General features: G+C 57.3%; 3 protein-coding genes across 3 annotated transcripts; 2 read left to right on the forward strand and 1 right to left on the reverse strand.

Moving 5' to 3' along the window:
• Positions 1 to 268: 268 nt before the first annotated feature.
• SIAH2 (siah E3 ubiquitin protein ligase 2) lies at positions 269 to 4,262 on the forward strand. Its single transcript, XM_071566178.1, has 2 exons — positions 269 to 850; positions 1,915 to 4,262. Exons 1-2 carry the CDS (start codon positions 443 to 445, stop codon positions 2,470 to 2,472), a joined length of 966 nt encoding a protein of 321 aa, XP_071422279.1. The 5' UTR covers positions 269 to 442; the 3' UTR covers positions 2,473 to 4,262.
• A 2,040-nt stretch (positions 4,263 to 6,302) lies between these two features.
• Positions 6,303 to 12,617, forward strand: ERICH6 (glutamate rich 6). The gene is made up of 10 exons (XM_071566017.1): positions 6,303 to 6,491; positions 7,363 to 7,470; positions 7,609 to 7,766; positions 8,684 to 8,748; positions 9,607 to 10,048; positions 10,223 to 10,370; positions 10,505 to 10,590; positions 11,297 to 11,449; positions 11,706 to 11,931; positions 12,351 to 12,617. Exons 1-10 carry the CDS (start codon positions 6,303 to 6,305, stop codon positions 12,615 to 12,617), a joined length of 1,842 nt encoding a protein of 613 aa, XP_071422118.1.
• A 630-nt stretch (positions 12,618 to 13,247) lies between these two features.
• SELENOT (selenoprotein T) lies at positions 13,248 to 21,439 on the reverse strand. Its single transcript, XM_071565953.1, has 6 exons — positions 21,222 to 21,439; positions 19,976 to 20,086; positions 18,820 to 18,946; positions 16,542 to 16,629; positions 15,683 to 15,834; positions 13,248 to 14,040 (listed from the first exon to the last, which is right to left on the reverse strand). Exons 1-5 carry the CDS (start codon positions 21,380 to 21,382, stop codon positions 15,710 to 15,712), a joined length of 612 nt encoding a protein of 203 aa, XP_071422054.1. The 5' UTR covers positions 21,383 to 21,439; the 3' UTR covers positions 13,248 to 14,040; positions 15,683 to 15,709.
• Positions 21,440 to 21,533: the final 94 nt, after the last annotated feature.

Consider the following 21,533-nt stretch of genomic DNA (forward strand, 5'->3'; position numbering starts at 1 on the left):
CGGTGGGCACACACAGCCCCGGTGGACACACACACACCCCCGGTGGGCACACACACACACACCCGGTGGGCACACACAGCCCCGGTGGACACACACGCACACCCAGTGGGCACACACAGCCCCGGTGGGCACACACAGCCCCGGTGGGCACACACACGTTCCCTGGGCCCCACTGGGCACACTCGGTCCCTCCCCTCGATCCCTCCCTGCGGTCGGTCCCGCGCAGGGCACGGCGGGAGCGCGCACACCCCGCGCAGTCCCCGCGCTCTCCCCGCGCAGCCGCCGCTCGCTCGGCGCCGCCCCGTTCCCGTCCCTGGCTCAGTCCCTGGCCCCGTCCCCGTCCCCGTCCGCGTCCCCGTCCCTGGCCCCGTCACTGTCCCCGTGCCCGTCCCGCTCCCTTCGCTGCCCTCCCCGCCGCCGATGGTGGCCGTGCCGAGGCGCGATGAGCCGCCCGTCCTCGGCCGGGCCCGGCCCTAGCAAGCCCTGCGCGGGGAAGCAGCAGCAGCAGCAGCAGCACCAGCAGCAGCCGCAGCATCACGCCCCGGCACCCGCCGCCGTCCTGCCGGGGCCCGGCGGGGCTTCTCCGCCGCCTCCCCCTCCTCCTCCTCCTCTCCCTCCTCCCCAGCAGCAGCAGCAGCAGCAGCAGCAGGAGCTGACCTCGCTCTTCGAGTGCCCCATCTGCTTCGACTATGTGCTGCCGCCCATCCTGCAGTGCCAGGCTGGGCACCTCGTGTGCAAGCAATGCCGGCAGCAGCTGAGCCTCTGCCCCACCTGCCGGGGCTCCCTCACCCCCAACATCAGGAACCTGGCCATGGAGAAGGTGGCGTCGGCTGTCCTCTTCCCGTGCAAGGTAAGGATGAAGGGCTGGGCAGGGTAACAGGGATGGAACCCCATCAGGGCTGCCCGGACCACCCCCCATCCCCGTCCCCCTGCAGAGACCCCCACCAATCACCCCCAAATCCCCATCCCCCTGCAGAGACCCCCACCCATCACCCCCAAATCCCCATCCCCCTGCAGAGACCCCCACCCATCACCCCCAAATCCCCATCCCCCTGCAGAGACCCCCACCCATCACCCCCACATCCCCCTGCAGAGACCCCCACCCATCACCCCCCCATCCCCATCCCCCTGCAGAGACCCCCACCCATCACCCCCCCATCCCCATCCCCCTGCAGAGACCCCCACCCATCACCCCCACATTCCCCTGCAGAGACCCCCACCCATCACCCCCACATTCCCCTGCAGAGACCCCCACCCATCACCCCCACATCCCCCTGCAGAGACCCCCACCCATCACCCCCCCATCCCCATCCCCCTGCAGAGACCCCCACCCATCACCCCCCCATCCCCATCCCCCTGCAGAGAACCCCCACCCATCACCCCCACATCCCCCTGCAGAGACCCCCACCCATCACCCCCCCATCCCCATCCCCCTGCAGAGACCCCCACCCATCACCCCCCCATCCCCATCCCCCTGCAGAGACCCCCACCCATCACCCCCCCATCCCCATCCCTGGACCACCCCCACCCATCGCCCTGGTTGTTGAAACTAGAATCCTCTGTTCTTTTTAAAGAAAAGGAAAATCCAAACCGGGACCTCTCCAGCTGATCTGGACCAATCAGATCTCACTGCAACAGCAGATCTAACTACAACTCAGCCTTACAGCCCATTTTATCTTAAGTGCTTGCTATAGGAGAAAACAGCCTCTAAAGACAAGAAGAGTCCTTTTTAAGTGGAAATAAAAACTAAGTAAAGCTCAGCTTGAATTCAGGGCTGCATAGAAGTATCTAATGTAAAATTTGCAGTGGCCACAAGAGCTCTGGGTGATCACCAGTGTTTCCAGTTGACAGGTGGGAGCAGCGACCACTAGTGCTGGTGCCTTTCCTGATGGCTTGTATTTGGTCTCTTTCCAGTACGCCACCACGGGCTGCTCCCTGACACTCCACCACACAGAAAAGCCAAAACATGAAGCCATCTGTGAGTACCGCCCCTACTCCTGCCCCTGCCCTGGTACCTCCTGTGACTGGGAGGGGTCCTTGGAAGCCGTGATGTCCCACCTCATGCACGCCCACAAAAGCATTACCACCCTTCAGGGAGAAGACATAATTTTCCTTGCCACAGACATTAACCTGCCAGGGGCAGTGGACTGGGTGATGATGCAGTCATGCTTCAGTCACCACTTCATGCTGGTACTGAAGAAGCAGGAGAAGTGTGAAGGTCACCAGCAGTTTTTTGCCACAGTTCTGCTCATCGGCACCCGCAAGCAGGCCGAGAACTTTCAGTACAGACTGGAGCTGCACGGCAGCTGCCACCGGCTGACGTGGGAGGCGTCCCCCTGCTCCATCCACGACGGCGTGGCCGTCGCCATCCGCAGCAGCAACTGCCTCGTGTTCGACACGGCCACCGCACACCTGTTTGCGGACAACGGGAACCTCGGCATCAACGTCACCATTTCCATGTGCTGTCCGTGACCTCTCGCTCTGAGACAGAGCTGGCTGGGTACAGTGCTTGACCTTCACCAGGGTTTGCTTTTGGTTCCTGTTTTTTATGCTGTTCCACTATGTCATCCTGTATGCTAAGGTTCCTGACTAGCCAACAGTTGCAACTTTGGGGAGAAGAGGAACAAGAGTGTCCTGTAAGTAACATGAGTGGGACATGGTCTTCTAAAATTCTTGGGTGCCTTAGGAAGATTACACACCTTTTATAATTTAATTATATTTTATGTAAAGAGTGCTTCCATTAGACACGTGGCTTAAGAGGCTCCTGTGAGGGTCCTTTCAGCAGCATGACAGATTCACTCTCTCACTTGTGAGCTTCAATGACAGGCTTTAGTATCATAAAAGGGTTTGGGTTGTAAGAGACTTAAAGTTCATCTATTCCCATCCCCTGCCATGGGCAGGGACACCTTCCACCAGCTCAGGTTGCTCCAAGCCCTGTCCAACCTGGCCTTGGACACTCCCAGGGATGGGGCAGCCACAGCTTCTCTGGGCACCACCCTCACAGGGAAGAATTTCTTCCCAATATCCCATCTAACCCTGCCCTCTGGCAGTGGGAAGTCATTCCCCCTTGTCCTGTCTTTTCAGGCCCTTGTCCAAAGTCCCTCCCCAACTGTCCTGTAGAATCTATAGACATTGGAAGGGGCTCTAAGTTCTCATGATTTGCCCTTAGTATGGCCAGATTGGCTGTCACCAATCACCTCTTTATTGTCCATGTGCCTTACCATAGTTTCCAGGAGGATCTGCTCCATGCTCTTGCTGGGCACCAAGGTGAGACTTACCAGCTTGTAGTTCCCTGGGTCTTTCTTATTCCCCTTTTTAAATCAGGGGAGTTATGTTTCACCTTTTTCAGTCTGTGAGAACTTCATTGGACTGCCATGGCTTCTCAAATATGATGGACAGTGGCTGAGCCACTTCCTCTGCCAATTCTCTCTCGACCCATGGGTGCATCTTGTCAGGTCCCATGGACTTGTGCACCTTCAGGTCCCTTAGACCTCCTGGACCCTTATTCTCTCCCACAATGGGCAGTTCTTCCTTCTCCCACTCCCTGCCTTTGCCTCCTGTAACTTGGGTGCTGTGGCTGAAGCACTTGCCATGAAGGCTGAGACAGAAACACCACTGAGTAGCCCAGGACTCCTCCATGTCCCGGGTAACCAGGTGTCCCATTTCCTTCCAGAGAGGGCCCACATTTTCCCTAGTCTTCCTTTTATCCCTGAGGTACCTATAGAGGCTTTGCTTGTTGCCCTTGACATCCCTGGCCAGATTTAATTCTATCAGGCTTTAGGTTTCCTAACCTGATCCCTGGCTGCTCTGACAATCTCTCTGTACTCCTCCAAGGCTGCCTGTCTTTTCCTAGTAGGTGGGAAGGGAAGGAAATGCTTACGGAAGGGGATGGGCAGTGGGTCACCTGCCGTAGTGGCTTTAAAAGGAAAAAGAGGAGGGGCTGAGGTACAGCACAGCAGGTTTCACACATGGAAGGTCCTCCTGTGTGACTCCTGTCTGAGGTGGGGAGATCTGGCCAGGTTCAGGTGTGAGCAGGAGGCACAAGTCTCACAGATCCCAGACAGCGGGAGCCAGTGACGCGGGGACAGACTCAGGCTGTCCATGTGCAGCTGCTCTGGGAGATACATTTGATTATTGATTATTGTAAAAGACTCATAATACAGCAAGAGCTTTATGGCCAGTGTCATGTCATTTGCTATTTAAGTTTTGTTGCCATATTTACTTTGAGTTTGCAATAAATATTTTGCAAAACCTCCACTGCAGAGCTGTGCTAACACACCGGTGCGTGGCAGCTGCTCTGTGGTTCCTCTGTGTGCTCAGCCATGCTGGATCAGTGGGGATCCCCCAGCACGGGCTGGTTCACCCCGCTGGGTCCCCGATGGCCCCCACCACCCCCTGCCACTGGACAGGGCCACTCAGCAGCACGAGCACAGCAATGGAGTGGGGACAGAGCCCCAGAGGCAACAGTGACAGCCTGACCTGTGCAACTGAATCACAGGTTGTCACTGCAGCTGGCTCTGCCTGTAGCTGCCACCAGAAGGTTCTGTCTGAATGACTGGCAACAAATACCAGCTCCACACACAGCTGTGCTGAATCTCAGGCATGTGCCCACCGGAGGTGGCACAGTCTGCTGAGTAACTGGCAGTGGGAAGCCTCACAGCAGTGGAAAACTGCTCCAGGATGGATCTCGTGCTCCAGGGAGGGATCCTGTGCCCCAGGAGGGATCCCATGCCCCGGGAGCGATCCTGTGCTCCAGGGAGTGTTTCCGTGTCCCAGGGAGGGATCCTGTGCTCCAGGGAGGGATCCTGTGCCCCAGGGAGGGATCCTGTGTCCCAGGGAGGGATCCTGTGCTCCAGGGAGGGATCCTGTGCCCCAGGGAGCGATCCTGTGCTCCAGGGAGGGATCCTGTGCCCCAGGGAGGGATCCTGTGCTCCAGGGAGGGATCCTGTGCTCCAGGGAGCGATCCCATGCCCCAGAGAGGGATCCTGTGCTCCAGGGAGTGATCCTGTGCTCCAGGGAGGGATCCTGTGCCCCGGGAGCGATCCTGTGCTCCAGGGAGTGTTTCCGTGTCCCAGGGAGTGATCCTGTGCTCCAGGGAGGGATCCTGTGCTCCAGGGAGGGATCCTGTGCCCCAGGGAGGGATCCTGTGTCCCAGGGAGGGATCCTGTGCTCCAGGGAGTGTTTCCGTGTCCCAGGGAGTGATCCTGTGCCCCAGGGAGGGATCCTGTGCCCCAGGGAGGGATCCTGTGCTCCAGGGAGGGATCCTGTGCTCCAGGGAGCGATCCCATGCCCCAGAGAGGGATCCTGTGCTCCAGGGAGTGATCCTGTGCTCCAGGGAGGGATCCTGTGCCCCGGGAGCGATCCTGTGCTCCAGGGAGTGTTTCCGTGTCCCAGGGAGTGATCCTGTGCTCCAGGGAGGGATCCTGTGCTCCAGGGAGGGATCCTGTGCCCCAGGGAGGGATCCTGTGCCCCAGGGAGGGATCCTGTGCTCCAGGGAGGGACCCTGTGCTCCAGGGAGCGATCCCGTGCCCCAGGGAGGGATCCTGTGCCCCAGGGAGCAATCCCGTGCCCCAGGGAGGGATCCCTTGCTCCAGGATGGATCGCGTGCTCCAGGGAGCTCCCAGCACGGCTCCAGCTGAGCCACTGATGGCACCGGCCACACCTGAGCAAACTCCTTCGTCTGAAAAATAAGCGAGGCTGACAAGCGTGTTGTGGAACCCGCAGGCGGGTGAGACACTGCGGGCTCGTACCCACAGCACGGGTGAGGGCGCACACACCTGCGGTCCCCAGAGCAATCCACACCTGCCTGTTGTTTGCACAACACATTTTTCTCTCTTTTGTTCTCCGACTTGTACGTGCAGATTCCTTGGAGGGGCTCGACAGCGCTCAGTCCCGGGGGACACCGGCCGTGGGTGTGTGTGACACGGTGGCAGGAGCTCCCCGGGCAGGGGCAGGAGCGGCCAGGCCGTGTCCGAGCGGCCCCGTGTGCCCAGTGCAGCTCTTTCTTGCCAGCGGGCGGAGCGACCGGGCCGGGGATGTACTGGCGGGGCTGGGCCGGGCCGGGGCGGGTCAGGGCATGGACGGGCTGGGCCTGGCGCTGGGCCGGGCCGGGGCGGGTCAGGGCATGGACGGGCTGGGCCTGGCGCTGGGCCGGGCCGGGGCGGGTCAGGGCATGGACGGGCTGGGCCTGGCGCTGGGCCGGGCCGGGGCTGGGGCGGAGCGGCCGCGCTCGGTCCCGGCGGCCCCCGCGGCCAACGCGTCGCCCCTGGAGACGGCGCCGCACCAGCAGGGACGGGCCGGACATGGACGGGCTGGGCACGGACGGGCCCCGCGGGGCAGCAGAGCCCTGCGCAGCGGCGGGCGATGGCCCGGGCGGGACCCGCCGGCCCCAGTGCCCCGAGCCACGGCCGCGGTACCGGGGCCGCCGCGCCCGCCTGCCCGCCCTCCTGGCCTACAGACGAGAAGCCTCCCGAGCGCCCGCACACCGCGAGGTCCGTCGGGGCTGGGGCCTCCCTTAGCTTCAGTCCCGCGGCTCCGTGCGGGGAACACGCGCTCCGTGCGGGGCCGACCCGGAGCCTTCTCGGGGCCCGGATCCCCCCGACGCTGCGGGGCCGGCCCGGAGCCCCCTCGGGGCCCGGATCCCCCCGGGGCTGCGGGGCTGGCGCGGGGTGTGCCCTCCTGGGCCCCCAAAGGCCGCACAGCGGCTCCCACCGCGAGTCCTCCGCTGAGCACTGCCCAGCAGAAGGGTTCGACCTCTGGTTAAACCAGATGGAAAGTGTAGATAAATAGGTATAGGCACCGAATACAAGCAGGGTACAGAGTTCCACATAACCCTTAGCACAGCAGTCACAGAGAGTTAATCTGAGGCATGAGATGGGGAGCAAGGGAATTTTATTTCAGGATATCCAGTGCTCATCCTCGAAGCCCACCCTGCACCCTGGTGTGCATCTGGCCAGGTGTGTCCAGCTCTGTGTCACCTTGGTTCCTCAGAAACTCCCCACAGCTGCAGGCATCAGGAGCTCTGTCTCCAAAGCCTACATGGTGTGTTTGAAAAGCTGAACACATCTGAATCTGCAGCTACTACAGCGTTCTGGGGACAGAGTAAGGCTCAAATACCACAGTCAATCCCTTTCTTTGGGGGCATTTATTTATTTATTTACCACGGGCCTGCTTTTCTTTTTGGTGGTTTCCTGAACGTCATGTTTTAATCATTCCAAGATACCCCAGACACAGATCTGTTGTAGCTGCCCTTGGGTGCTTTTCACGTTGTTTAGAGCAGAGCCCTCTTTCCTCAGGCATACAGGGGGATTTGGGGGCTGGTGTCCCCGTCCCTCCTCCCAGCTCTTCCTGCTGTCTCTGCAGGCAGAGGAGGACACTGAGCCAAGGTGTGAGTACTGTGGCAGCCTGCTGAGGCCGTTCCCTTTCCCCGAGGATGTCCCTTTCCCCGAGGATCTCCCTTTCCCCGAGGATGTCCCTTTCCCCGAGGATGTCCCTTTCTCCGAGGATGTCCCTTTCTCCAAGGACCAGGAATATGTAAGTTGGGGGAAGGACGAGCAGGAGTTTGCTGTGGAGCAGCTGCACTGACGGCTCCACTCTCCCACCCTGCAGAGATTCTGCTGCAAGCACTACCGAGACCTGTACGAGTTCATCAGGAAGGAGAGGCAGAGGCTCAGGGGTGGCCACAGCATCCCCAGGGCTGCCAGTGCCCACGAACACCACAGCCCTGGAGCCAACCAGCTGCGGGCAAAGGAGCAACAGAGCCAGAGGTACTGGAGGAACTGGGGATTGGGTCTGTGTAAGGAACAACAGGCAGCTCCGAGGGAAGAGGAGCATTAAGAAACTGCAGGGAGAGCAAATGAAAGAAGAAAAACCTTTGTTGTAGGCACCTCAAGTTCGGATTCTCTCTGGCCCCCCCTGGCTCCTCTGTCGACAGACTGCACAAGGAGGTGGCAAGGTACATGCTGAGTGAAGTGTCAGTTCCAGTGCTGACAGATGGAATATCTTGAGACAGAGACAAAAACACAAACGCAGCTATGGGAAGGGACAGTATTTGTGTGTAGCTTTTACTTCAGCCACTAAAACAAAGTTGGAGTTTGTATTTCTGTTTTGTTCTACAAACTGTGGCATGTATTTGGATTCCACGTTCCAGAGTCATGAGAACTCTGCAAGTTCTCAGCCCAAAGTTTGTGCAAGTGGCTAAACCTCCAGCACAGGCTCAAGGAAAAGTAAAGCAGTACACCTGGAAGTACCCTGCAGGTTTCCTTCTCAGTCTGAGGGTGAGAGTGCAGAGCACACACCAAACCACTGCCACACTGTCAGATTTTTAGCTACACAATAGTGAAAATATTCCTGGAGATGAGCTGTTTTCTTGATTCTGTGGGCAGCTCTCCTCTTTCACATAAAATCTTGATCCAAACCCCACTAGAGTGTTCAGCTCTCCTGCCAGAAGAGCTGCTGCCACTGCAATGGCTGAGTCTGTTCACTGGCATCAGTGTGGGAGCAATTCTTTTCTGCTGAGGTATGAGTATTTTGATGATACTCCACTGCCTCTATTACTTGCAATTGTGTGAGTGGAGAGGAAAACAGGTTCAGAAGGTTGTGTTCCTAAGGCAGGCATACCCAGTACTTCAGCTTTCCAAACAGGATACATGAAATGTCTAACAGGAACACTTCTGTTTTCCAGGCAGCAGGAGAGACACCTGCCCAGAAGGTTGTCTGCCCTGTCTTTAGAGCCAAGTGCCACTGAAGGTGAGTTGGCATTTCCTTATGGAGTTATTTGTCCATTTATCACAACAATGCATTCAGTGGAATTGCTGGTCTCTCACTGAACAGGAGGATTTTATACAGCAACTTGTTTGTCATTGTCAGGTTTGCAATCCCCTTAAATTAGATACAGATCCAGTCATATCAAATCATCCCTCACAGGAGAACACAAGAGCAGGCACACCCTCCTTGCACAGAGAGGGTCTCCTTGCCAGGACTTTCAGTATTTATATGTGAAGTTTCCAGCTGAGATGCACAGAACCTGACCTGAGAGAAGGACAAGTTGGCAAAGCCAAGCCCTTGGGAGGTGGAACTACCAGAATGAGGGCGATCCACATTTTGCCTGGTCAGGTGGATACTCCACCAATTCCTTGCCCAGGCTGTGGGTGACTGAGCAGCCTTTGGGTCTGGCTCTAAACCCAGAGCTCTGACTAAGAACAGGTGAACCAGATTTGCAATATGGACATGTCACAGAGGATGGCAGGGCCCTGAGGCTTCTGCAGTCCCAGGGATCTCAGATCAGCTCCAGGGATCTCAGATCATCAGTTCCAGCACATGGAGCCAAATGCTATCCCAGAAAGTGACTCTTTACACAGATGTGTGTGTGTGTATATATATATATGTATAACTGAAAACCCAGTATCTTTTATTATAATCCTTTTCCCTAAAATAGCTGAGCACCTTGGGCTACCCTTGTTAGAAAACACCTCAAGACAGACTCCCAGGATGGAGTATTTCAGCCAGGAATTCCCACTCTCCCAGTTAGAGCAGAGGTGTTGGGCAGCCCACAGTGGGCACTGCCAGCCCTCCCTGCTGCACACAAGCCCTCCCTGTGCTCTCCAGGTTCACAGCAAGCTGGAACCACTTCTCAAGGGCTTTCCCAGGAGCCCACATTGCCCAAGGGTGGGACGCTGATGCCTGCTGGAAGCAAAGCCAAGCCCAAGGAGGAGCCTGAGCCTGAGCCTGAGCCTGAGCAGGAGTCTGAGGAGGAGCCTCAGCCCAAGGAGGAGACCAGGCTTGGACTGGAGCCCGACTCTGAGGCTGAGCCTGAGAAGGAGCCCAAGCCTGAGCCCAAGGAGAAGCTTGGGCCCGAGACCAGGCCTGAGCCTGAGGAGAAGCCCAAGCCTGAGCCCAAGGAGCCTGGGCCTGAACCCGAGGAGCCCAAGCCCATGGAGGAGCCTGAGCCTGAGCCTGAGCAGGAGCCCAAGCTCAAGGAAGAGCCTGGGCCCGAGCACAGGCCTGAGCCTGAGAAGGAGCCCAAGCTCAAGGAGGAGCCTGGGCCCGAGCACAGGTCTGAGCCTGAGAAGGAGCCCAAGCTCAAGGAGGAGCCTGGGCCTGAGCACGGGTCTGAGCCTGAGAAGGAGCCCAAGCTCAAGCAGGAGCCTGGGCCCGAGCACGGGCCTGAGCCTGAGCCTGAGAAGGAGCCCAAGCCCAAGGAGGAGCCTGGGCCCGAGCACAGGCCTGAGCCTGAGCCTGAGCCTGAGCCTGAGAAGGAGCCTGACCCTGAGCCTAGGCCTGAGCCTGAGCAGGAGCCCAAGCCCGAGCCCAGGGAGCAGCCTATGTCCTGCCATGTCACCAGCCATGGTTTCAGGCCCCTGGGGAAGAAGGCAGGTACCTGCGGCCAACAGCAACGGGTGCACCTTGAATGTGTCTGCACTCCGAGCAGCCAGAGCCCGGCACTGCCCATCCTCACAGGGCAGCTGTGCCAGACTGCTCTCATGTTTTATCCTTTTAATCTTAGGTGGGGAAGAGTAAACTGGTGCAAAAGTACTACAAACATGGAAGAAAATTCCTTACCATGCTCCCAGATGGAACCTCACAGTTATTGTATCCTTTACGGGGCTCACTTGCCTGCATTAGTCCAGGGCTATAACTAATTTTAAGTGTGTCCCAGTTCATTTTACCATGAACAAACCAGCTCACCACTCCCACTCGCCCTGAGGAGCAGCAGCAGTGAAACCTGACACAGCTCCCAGAGCAGGCAGCAGCTCCAGTGAGGGATGGGCACTCACATCCAACACACAGCCTGGTGGTCAGACCCACTCTGCAGCTCTGGCCACCCCTGGAAGGGCCCTGCTGACCCTGGGGGCTCCCAAGGTTCTCAGCCCTGTCCTGACCCTAGGGACAGACCAGCAGGGTGCCACTGCCACAGGGCAATGTGCCTGCCCTGCAGGCAGTGCCCCAGGGGAGCACAGCCAGCCTGGCATTACCAGCATGAGTCACTATTGTCTGAAGCAAGAGCAAAGGGCACTTTTCACTCAAGGACCCCACAGCCTTTTATTAAAGCCACAACATTTTAAGTGACCCATGTTACTTTCCCTTGCTGTGGTTGACTTCTTTCTGACCTGGGAAGGTATGAAAGTGTACCTGAGCTTTGCCACCAAAGCAAAACACTGGCAGTGTCCCAGGTGACACTGGCAGCACTCCTTTAACACATCAGCTTTTATACTCCCAAGCAGTGCCCTGAAGTATTGTCTCTAGTAACAGACCAGCCAACAAAGCAGAGAATTACCAACTCCTTACCTGTTGGCAGCTATCCATCTGGAAACCTGGCCATCATCATCACACAAGAGGGCAACCAGCTGCTCTGCACAGTACTGGAGGATGAGCCCAGGACCACCAAGGTCCGTGCGCTGTTCCAGTCCGACGGCAGGAGCACGTGCTATTACCCCAATGGAGACGAGTGGTGCGTTCAGCAGCTGTGCATTTCAAAGGGCACAAAGGGTATTTTTAATAGCATCAAAGAACTAACAGACAAATCCAGCAGCTCATGGGCCCTGCTTCGGGTGCCCCTCAGAGCAGCAAAGCGACCCTGGCTGTGCCTTGAGAGGCAGGGAACAGGCCCCGACCCTGCTGTGCCTCTGTCCTGTCCCTTGGGGGAACAAGGGGCACTCTGCCACGGGTGCTGCAGGGTTCACAGTCTCCATGTCCCTCTCTATTAGGATAAACATGAGTATCCAGGGAGGGCAGTATTTGGACCAAGCAGGCAACAGGGTGAGAAGGTGGATGTGGCCGAACATGTCACCAGGACCCTATGTCCCCCTGAACCCCATCTTCATCTCCCTGAACCGGCACGTGGGGGTCCGGATCCTGGCCCAGGACAAGATCATCGTCTCCTTCCTCGCCTTGGGGCGACAAGCAAAATTCAACGTGGGAACCAAAGTGCAGGTATTTCTTCACACAGAGCCTCTCCCCACATCAGCAGGGTCAGCCAGGGAAGCTGCCCTCCATGGGGAAGCATGCTTATTCCCATGTTGCCCCCTGTTCCTGCCCCTCAAAAAGCAAGCAGTGGAGTTTTACCCCTGCCGGTTCCATGCAGACAGGGCACCTGCCAGCTCTGGCTCTCTGCAAGGAGTCACAGTGTGGGAAGCACTTCCAGCCAGGTCCCTGGTGTCCCTGGCTGTGTCCCCAAGGGTCACCCTGGCTCTGGCACAGGGAGAAGAGCTGTGGTCCTTGTGGGCAGGGTCCATGGCAGCTTCCTTCCTGCACAGGCTCCTGCCGCTAGGGCAGGTCTGTCTGCTGGGAGCGGAAGGAAGCGCCGTCCCAGGCTGCGATGACTCTGCTGACACGTTCCCTCCTCTCCACAGGTTGGCGCTGCCGCGCGGGTGCCTCTCCCAGCCCGGCTGGGCAGGGACGAGCTGCTGCTGCTTGCCTTCCGGGTGAGGATCCTGCAGCTCTTCGACAGGATGCGGCGATTTATCAGCTTCCCTTCCAGTGCGCAGTGGAACAAACTGCAGCCTCCCGCGTACCTCCTGACGCAGGCTGCGAAGATCCTGGAGCTCTGCGCTGCCGCTGACATTAGCAATGAGCTGCACAGCTCCATCAGGGCGATAGTAAACGCACAGCAGCTCTGACCAGCATGTGTGGTGTGAGGCAAAACGAGCCAGGGACGCCCAGCGCTGCACACTCAGCAAGGGCCCTGCCCTGGCATGGAGCAAAGGGCAGCCCGGGGCTGACCCCCACAGGGGTCTCACTCAGGGCAGGCAGTGCCAGCCCACACTGAGCACACCCTGGCCATGGAGGCACGAGGGGGTTTTGCTCAGGTCACCCACACAGGCAACTACTCTGCTGCTCCTGATGAGATGGTACCAGTGGGATGCCCAGCTGTCCCTGGCACCAGCACTGATGGCAACTCAGCCAGCTGCTGATACAAGACAAGAGGGGCACAAATGAGCACAGAGGACCCAAAGCAATCACCTACACTCAGCCCCAGGAAGCACCAACTCTGCCCAGAACGAACTCTGGTTAAAGCACCACAAACACTGAGCTCTCACGGGGCACTCAGGGGCACCTGGGCCAGCTGGCAGTGGGGAAGCCCCCCAGCCCCTCAGAGCTGCCTGAGACCTGGGCTCCACGTGGCCAGCTTCCCCCAGGGTGGCCACACCTGAGCTGTGGCACTGTCCAAAGAACAAGGTCAAGCCCCACGTGCCTGTCCCAGCACACAGAGGTTTTTGGGGGCTGAGACATGACAGACACAAGCTCAGTGACTTTGGAAAGTTGGCATTTTATGCGTTTTTTCAACTGCAATTCCAAGAATGTCCATCCGTGACAAACAAGGTTCTTCACACAGGAAATGGGAACTCTTTATTTCAGGTAATGTTCTTGGGTTCTATTCAGGACAGCAGGAAGGCCCAGCTCATTTCTCCAAGTCGAGGAAGATCCACTGGAGCTGGCCCACATGATTAAAGAGCAGCTGATCTTAATTTTCACTGAAGTCACCAAATGATGTAACTACTCCGCATGTAATTTTGCTCATATAATTCAATATATAACACACTGTTCTACTCTGCCATAGATTTTGAAAAATATACAAACCTGTTTTAACCACATTAGAGATTTGATAGACAGCTGTCAATTACTCAACAGTTTAGGACAGTACCAGTCACTCCTATAACTTCATTTTAAACTACAAAAAGAACATAAATTCATATAAAATACAACAGATTAAACAAACTTTTCTTTTTCCAAGAAAAAATTAGATATCAACTCAATCTGCCATTGTGTGAAACATGAATATAAAATAAGTTACCATTAGTAATGCCTGCATTGCTGAGCTATGAACTGGTCGAATGAAGTCTTAAAAAAACTATACAGTATTATTGCACTCGTGGCTGTGCAGTGTGGGACTGGCCAGCACCAAAACAGGGCCCACTGGGTGTTTGTCCACGAGCACGACGTGGCTGCCAGAGAGGCGTCCAGCCTGCGCCAACAGCGTCTGTCTTCAGCGCAGGCCTTCATGGGTCTGCGCCACGCGGCCCAGGAACCACCACCCAGTGCCTGTGGAGAGACACGGCGTTACCACTGCAACAGCCCTGTGCCACGGGGCACGGCTGGGGCACGGCTGGGGCACGGCTGGGGCACAGACGGGGCACAGCTGGGGCTCAGAGACAGGGCACAGCCGGGGCACAGCTGGACTGAGCCTGCACAGCCGGGGCACAGACAGGGCACAGCTGGGGCTCAGAGACAGGGCACAGCCGGGGCACAGACAGGGCACAGCTGGGGCACAGACAGGGCACAGCTGGGGCTCAGAGACAGGGCACAGCCGGGGCACAGCTGGACTGAGTCTGCACAGCTGGGGCACAGACAGGGCACAGCCGGGGCACAGACAGGGGCACAGCTGGGGCACAGCCGGGGCACAGCTGGACTGAGTCTGCACAGCTGGGGCACAGACAGGGCACAGCCGGGGCACAGACAGGGGCACAGCTGGGGCACAGCCGGGGCACAGCTGGACTGAGCCTGCACAGCTGGGGCACAGACAGGGCACAGCTGGACTGAGCCGGGGCACAGACAGGGCACAGCTGGACTGAGCCGGCACAGCCGGGGCACAGACAGGGCACAGACGGGGCACAGATGGGGCACAGACGGGGCACAGCTGGACTGAGCCGGGGCACAGACAGGGCACAGCTGGACTGAGCCGGCACAGCCAGGGCACAGACAGGGCACAGCTGGACTGAGCCGGGGCACAGACAGGGCACAGCTGGACTGAGCCGGCACAGCCAGGGCACAGACAGGGCACAGCTGGACTGAGCCGGGGCACAGACAGGGCACAGCTGGACTGAGCCGGCACAGCCGGGGCACAGACGGGGCACAGCCGGGGCACAGCTGGACTGAGCCGGCACAGACGGGGCACAGCCGGGGCACAGCTGGACTGAGCCTGCACAGCTGGGGCACAGACAGGGCACAGCCGGGGCACAGCTGGACTGAGCCGGCACAGCCGGGGCACAGCTGGGGCACAGACAGGGCACAGCCGGGGCACAGCTGGACTGAGCCGGCACAGCCGGGGCACAGACAGGGCACAGCTGGGGCACAGACAGGGCACAGCTGGACTGAGCCGGCACAGCTGGGGCACAGCTGGGGCACAGCTGGGGCACAGCTGGACTGAGCCAGCCCCATGAAGTGGAATCACAAGCTGTGTGTTTTGAAAGCCACATGTGATAAGGGAACATGGAACTGTTTTGCCATAAAATACCTGCTGTGTGTAACCCCTCTGCTGTCCCAGCTGCAGAGCATTTGTAGAGGGGTAGGGAAAGACTGTCCTGCTCTCCAGGGGTGTGCAATTCAATTTGGCTACAAGTCAGGGAAACATAAATCCCTTGCACAAAGGCTGTTCTAAGGCACATAATGCAGCGTGTTTCTGGTCTCTGCACCACACACCTCACTGAGATCAGGCCTCCTGCACACAGTAATGCACCTTCTGCCTCATGGAATGCCAGCTTCCTGCTCTGAGACAGGCAGAACAAGCCACGACCTAAAACCTCCCTCCTAAATAACCCCTCTGACACCACATGTGGCCATTTAATGTCACGGAAGCTGCTTCTCCAAGAAAACACTGAACTGAACAAAGACACGAGCTCAACCTTCAGTCTCCCACGCGCCTGTCACACCTGGGCAAGCACAGCAGTGACTGCAGGAGACTTACGAGGAGTTTCAGTGCTGTTCGATGGGGCTATGATCGATGATGGGGCATTGACTCCATGTGCACATTGAGCTTCATCTCATTATCAAGGATCTGTACAAGCTGCTGCATGGAAGGGAGGTGACCAGACTCCAGCTTGGACCACACCGGGACATCTGGCACAGAACACAGAGAGGAGAAAAGCACTGTTAACACTGGAGTGCCAGGAAATACACAGGGCTGCTGTAAACATGAACTGAGAAGCCCTAGGAAGCTCTCTGAGTTGGTACTGATTTATGTGGAGGAAAACATCTGGATCAACAATCCTTCCAAGCTCTGGCTATGCTAAAGCCCAGCCCAACCAGGAGAGCAGAAGTGTATCCTATGAATGAAGAGGTGCAAAAGATTGATTGAGATTCCTCACATCTGAACATTCAGTACTGCTGTCCACTGGCACAGAAAATCTGGGAAAAGCAATGGATTCCTTAGGATTCCAAGAATGAAGCACACTACAGGACAGGGGAAGCATCTGACTGAAGAGTTCATGTCCCTAGCTGATCATTTCTTATTTAATGCACATCACACACAAAGAAAGAACATAACACTCACTCCAAGGGCCCAAGTGTCCCTCTGAGTTAGTTTTTACAGAGCTCTTCTAGAGTATCTGACATCTACATAAACTGTTTTATAAGACTTCTATGATTTTCATCATTTATTGTGATAGATGTGTTTGTGATAGATTGTGATAGATCTGAAGATCTAAATGGATTGTAATGTCCACATGCCACATTTTCCTCACAGGATCCCTCCTTCCCCTCGCCTCACAGCTTTCATGTGTGTACATGTGCAACACGAGATGCCACAAAACAAAGTCTCAGCTCACCATTCAAAGTGATTTCAAAAGCCCCGGTGGACATGCACTGGTTCTCAATCATGTTGCTCAGGAAGAAGACCATCATGCAGGCGTACACCTGGAAAGGAAGAGAGACCCCCACACACCACAGCCCATCAGCCACACCTGCTCCTGTTCACTCGTAGTGACCACTGAATATTCAGAGGTGTGTCTGAACACCCCATGTGGAGGGATTGCTCAAGAAATGATCCCCTCCACAGACATCCCCCTTTCCTCCTTTTACAGACTTCCCCAGACAAGCACCAAACCAGCTCTGACCCCATCCAGCTCCCACCCTGGGTCAAACTAAGGCACAGGTACACGTTCCTGCTCCACCTCCACACCCCTCTGTTCCTGTCACAGCTGGCTGCACAGGGGCTGGCAGGTGACACGGGAACACAGCCCTGCCCACACACTGCCTGGCACTGTCACAATGACACTCTGGATCACAGAGCTACAGGCCTGGCACTGTCACAGTGACACTGGATCACAGAGCTACAGGCCTGGCACTGTCACAGTGACACTCTGGATCACAGAGCTACAGGCCTGGCACTGTCACAGTGACACTCTGGATCACAGAGCTACAGGCCTGGCACTGTCACAGTGACACTCTGGATCACAGAGGGACAGGCCTGGCACTGTCACAGTGACACTCTGGATCACAGAGGGACAGGCCTGGCACTGTCACAGTGACACTCTGGATCACAGAGCTACAGGCCTGGCACTGTCACAGTGACACTCTGGATCACAGAGGAACAGGCCTGGCACTGTCACAGTGACACTCTGGATCACAGAGCTACAGGCCTGGCACTGTCACAGTGACACTCTGGATCACAGAGGAACAGGCCTGGCACTGTCACAGTGACACTGGATCACAGAGCTACAGGCCTGGCACTGTCACAGTGACACTCTGGATCACAGAGGAACAGGCCTGGCACTGTCACAGTGACACTGGATCACAGAGGGACAGGCCTGGCACTGTCACAGTGACACTCTGGATCACAGAACTACAGGCCTGGCACTGTCACAGTGACACTGGATCACAGAGGGACAGGCCTGGCACTGTCACAGTGACACTCTGGATCACAGAACTACAGGCCTGGCACTGTCACAGTGACACTGGATCACAGAGCTACAGGCCTGGCACTGTCACAGTGACACTGGATCACAGAGCTACAGGCCTGGCACTGTCACAGTGACACTCTGGATCACAGAGCTACAGGCCTGGCACTGTCACAGTGACACTGGATCACAGAGCTACAGGCCTGGCACTGTCACAGTGACACTGGATCACAGAGGGACAGGCCTGGCACTGTCACAGTGACACTCTGGATCACAGAGCTACAGGCCTGGCACTGTCACAGTGACACTGGATCACAGAGGGACAGGCCCAGCACAAACAGCACAGCACAGCAAAGCACAGAGTGCACAGGAACCAGCAGCCCTCCAGCACATCTCTGAGCAGTTCATCTGGAATCTTCTCTGTGTGTGGGTGACTCAGGAGGAAAGGATAGCACCTTCAGCAGTGCAGCTCCTCCCTCACCACCAGCACCTCTCCTATTTCCTTTCCCTGCTCATGGGCACACTCTCACGGGTCACTGCAGCACCACAGAACGTAGCATGGGGACAGCAGCAGTGCAGTGCAGCCAGCCTGGCTGGGCACAGCATTGGCTGCAACTATCACAGCTTCCAGGCATTCCAGCTGGCCAGTGAGAGACCAGGGCACTGGGCAGCTCAGTCTGAGGGTCTGTAACTTGCTTCAGTTTAGTGGGGTAAATCTGGAATAAGGTTACTTAAAATCAGAGTAACCCTGAATCTCCTGGCATCGTCAGCACTGACTCACAGGGATACTCTCCCACAATGTCACGCCAGAGTCTGCTCTGCACAACACCCACAACATTTCAACTTCATTCTTCTACACACCATTTAACTGCTGCCTAATCTATCAGAAGTCTGATGGAAGCACCAACTGCAGAACAGTTATGAGACAGCAGAGAAGTATTGGCTTAAAATGCTGCTCTTGAGCCCTAGAACACAGTAAACTCTTCTGTCCTCTTTGTCAGCAACCTCACCCTCAGCAGCAGCTTGGAAAGAGATCACAGAACCACACCTGGCTCTGTCAAAAGCCTGAAGCACCACCAGTAAGAACTATGGTACTGAAATGCTGCAGCATATGAAAGGTAAATCAGCCAGAACTGTGAGGGACTCCCACAGCACCCTCATGAAGTCACCCTGAGGCTGCTTTTCCAAAGTAAAAGATGTCCCTTACCTTATTTTCTTGGCCCCATTGCCAGATGCTTGGAGCTTGCATGCCAAAGAAAGCAAATGGGTCCTTGCCAACGATGATTAAGCCAATTAATACTAGTTTGAAGACAGACAGGAAGGATGCTATGTGCCTATTGGAAACAAAACCAGTGAGTGAAAGGCTCAGTTTCTACTCACCATACACATCTGTAATTTACTTCAGGAGAGTTCTGACAGTGTGCAATCAAATGTTTCAGGGGAAGTACAAAACTTTCCAAGTAAGTTTATCTCACTGCAAAAAAAACCCCAACAAAACAAAAAGGCAACAGACATTAACAACTCCCCCAGCAAGGCACTGCTCTTGCACCTGACACCTCCTTGTACACCACACATGGATTCTTTTGTGACCCAGTACACCTCAAATGGGAATTTGCTTTCAACATAAACATGTCTGAACTGGGAAATAGATTCAGCTTCTAAAGAAGTTGTTCCATGTTACAGAGACACATTTATTTGCCACATTTCCTGCAGAGCATTTCCCAGCCCTGCAGAACTCCCCAGAGGCAGCGGCAGCTCCTGCAGGTGCCCTGCAGCCTCCCCCCTGCAGCCCTGACAGAAACTGGGCCAGTCAGCACTGCAGAAGCCACCCCAGTAACTATTGCATCACTCTCCAGCGTGGGCACATTGCTTTAAATAGCAAGAATAACACTATTTTCCCTTTCACTTTTTCCAAATTTCTTTGGGTTTCCCTCCAAGTGCACTTAAGGCCACCCTGGCAGCCTGTCCTCTGAGGTGAGCTCTCCATAACTCATATGTCCAAAATGGACTTTTCCCTCCCATGTCCTTAACCCATTACAAAGATTTGTCACTAAGTGTGTAAAACTGAGCAACAAATTGAATTTATGCCTCAGTACAGCATGAAGAAAACCTGGGAAAATTCCCTGTGAAAAAAACTCAGTTATATAATTTAGATTGGACACAACAGGTCTCATCACACAGATATCCAGGACAGGCCCCATCATACAAATATCCAGATGGTGGCATTTCTATGAAAAACTAAGGGAGAAAATCACTCAGTTTCCATGCAATCTCAATGGAAAAGCCCCCCGAGTTTCTGTTTTCAGTGTAAATGCACATTCAGCAGCACAAAGCTGAGGGCCAGCACTGCTGGCACTCCTTACCTATAGATGGGCTGAGGAAGGTAGTTCTCCCCCTCGATGCGGATGTCTGGGTACCGCTGGCTGATGACCCGCATGTACTCCTCAAACACCCGCCGGTAGCCTCAGGAGACACTGCAACAGACAGCGCTGTCAGCACGGCCCGAGGGCTGCACGGCCCCGCCCCTGCCGGGCAGGGCTCACCCCGCTCGCAGCCCCTTCGGGTTACACTACAACTTTTACACCACAGAATAAAACCGAACTGCAGTCACGATATACATCACAAACCCCAGCGTGTCAGCCCTACATGTGACACGGGTTTGCTCCACATCCCAGCACAGGGCTCTGGTAACACCCACGGGCACCGAATCACTTGCTTTCCGAGGAAAAGCCTGATAGTTAGGAAGTCAACCTAAGCAGAGCCTTTCTCTGTACCGAAACACCTCTCCACACAGAGCCGTCGGAATCCCTCTCTGAGACTGCCCAGACAGGTAATGTCGCTCCCAGCCTGTCCTCTGTCGCACGGCACGGGAACTGCAGCAGTTAAACATTCCCGAGCTGTGCTCTGCCCCCCCTTCCTGCAGCCGCCTCTGCCACAGCTGCGGTAAATCACCGCCCATGACCCCAAACCCAGCATTTGCCGGGAGCGCTTCTCGCGTGTCTCACAACGCCGGCGGCCCGGCCGGGCCGTGCTGCGGTGGCGGCGGGCCCTGCCCTGCCCTGCCCCGGGCCGGGGACCGGCTGGCGGCCGCTCGGGGGTGCCGGGTCTGAACCCGCTGCCAGGCTCTGCGCGCCGGGGCCGTCCCAGCCCTGCTCGGAGCCGCTCACACCATCGGGACACCCTCGGACTGGCGCAGAGGTGCCCGAGCGCCCCGACAGCGACACGGGCACTGCACCAAAACACACACAGGATTACGGCCTGCGCTAAAACATCAATTCCTGCCAAACGCAAGCCCGCGTCAGCCCGCGCGTGCCTCTAAAGGGCCCGAAAAGCGCGTTTTTGCGGCGGGGGCCGCACTTCAAGGCGGCCCCACGGGCAAGGCCCGCGAGCCGGGGCCGCCTCCCACGCCCCAGCCGGGCCTGTGCTCCGGCAGCTCTGCCGGGGCGGGGCGTCCCCCACAGCCCCCAGCACCGGCGGCTGCAGGGCCGGTAAGAGCGAGCGAGGGAGTCGCGGCCGCGCCGCGGGAACGGAAGGGCGGAAGGAGGAGGAGGCGGCGGCCCGGCGGGCGCCGCCATCTTGGCCGGCGCCATCTTGGCGAGCGCCCCTCACCAGATCTGGAACTTGAGCAGCGGCCCGCCCGCGTACGCCATGCGCAGCTTCTTGGCGGGCAGCGCGCCCTGCTCCGCCGCCGCCGCGCCGCCGCCGCCCGGGCCCGCCGCCAGCGCCGCCAGCAGCAGCAGCAGCAGCTGCAGCCGCCGCACCGAGCGCATCGCTCCGTCACCGCCGCCGCCGCCGGGGCCGCCCCGCGCGCGTCACGGAGCGCCGGGGGCGGGGCCAGCCCGGGGGCGGAGCCAGATGGCGGGCTGAGGGGCGGGGCCATGCCCGGGGGCGGGGCCTGGGGCAGCCCGCGCGCTCCCATTG

The sequence above is a fragment of the Pithys albifrons genome, chromosome 11, assembly GCF_047495875.1.
Source record: "Pithys albifrons albifrons isolate INPA30051 chromosome 11, PitAlb_v1, whole genome shotgun sequence".
Classification (NCBI taxonomy): Eukaryota; Metazoa; Chordata; class Aves; order Passeriformes; family Thamnophilidae; genus Pithys; species Pithys albifrons.

Excerpts from the sequence above, each read along its gene's own strand:
- SIAH2 (XM_071566178.1), top strand. The coding sequence starts at position 443 with ATGAGCCGCCCGTCCTCGGCCGGGCCCGGCCCTAGCAAGCCCTGCGCG. Across the intron at positions 851-1,914 it reads CTGTCCTCTTCCCGTGCAAG|TACGCCACCACGGGCTGCTC; the intron begins GTAAGGATGAAG and ends GTCTCTTTCCAG.
- ERICH6 (XM_071566017.1), top strand. The coding sequence starts at position 6,303 with ATGGACGGGCTGGGCACGGACGGGCCCCGCGGGGCAGCAGAGCCCTGC. Across the intron at positions 10,049-10,222 it reads AAGGAGGAGCCTGGGCCCGA|GCCTGAGCCTGAGCCTGAGC; the intron begins GCACAGGTCTGA and ends GCCCGAGCACAG. Across the intron at positions 10,371-10,504 it reads TCAGGCCCCTGGGGAAGAAG|GTGGGGAAGAGTAAACTGGT; the intron begins GCAGGTACCTGC and ends TTTTAATCTTAG.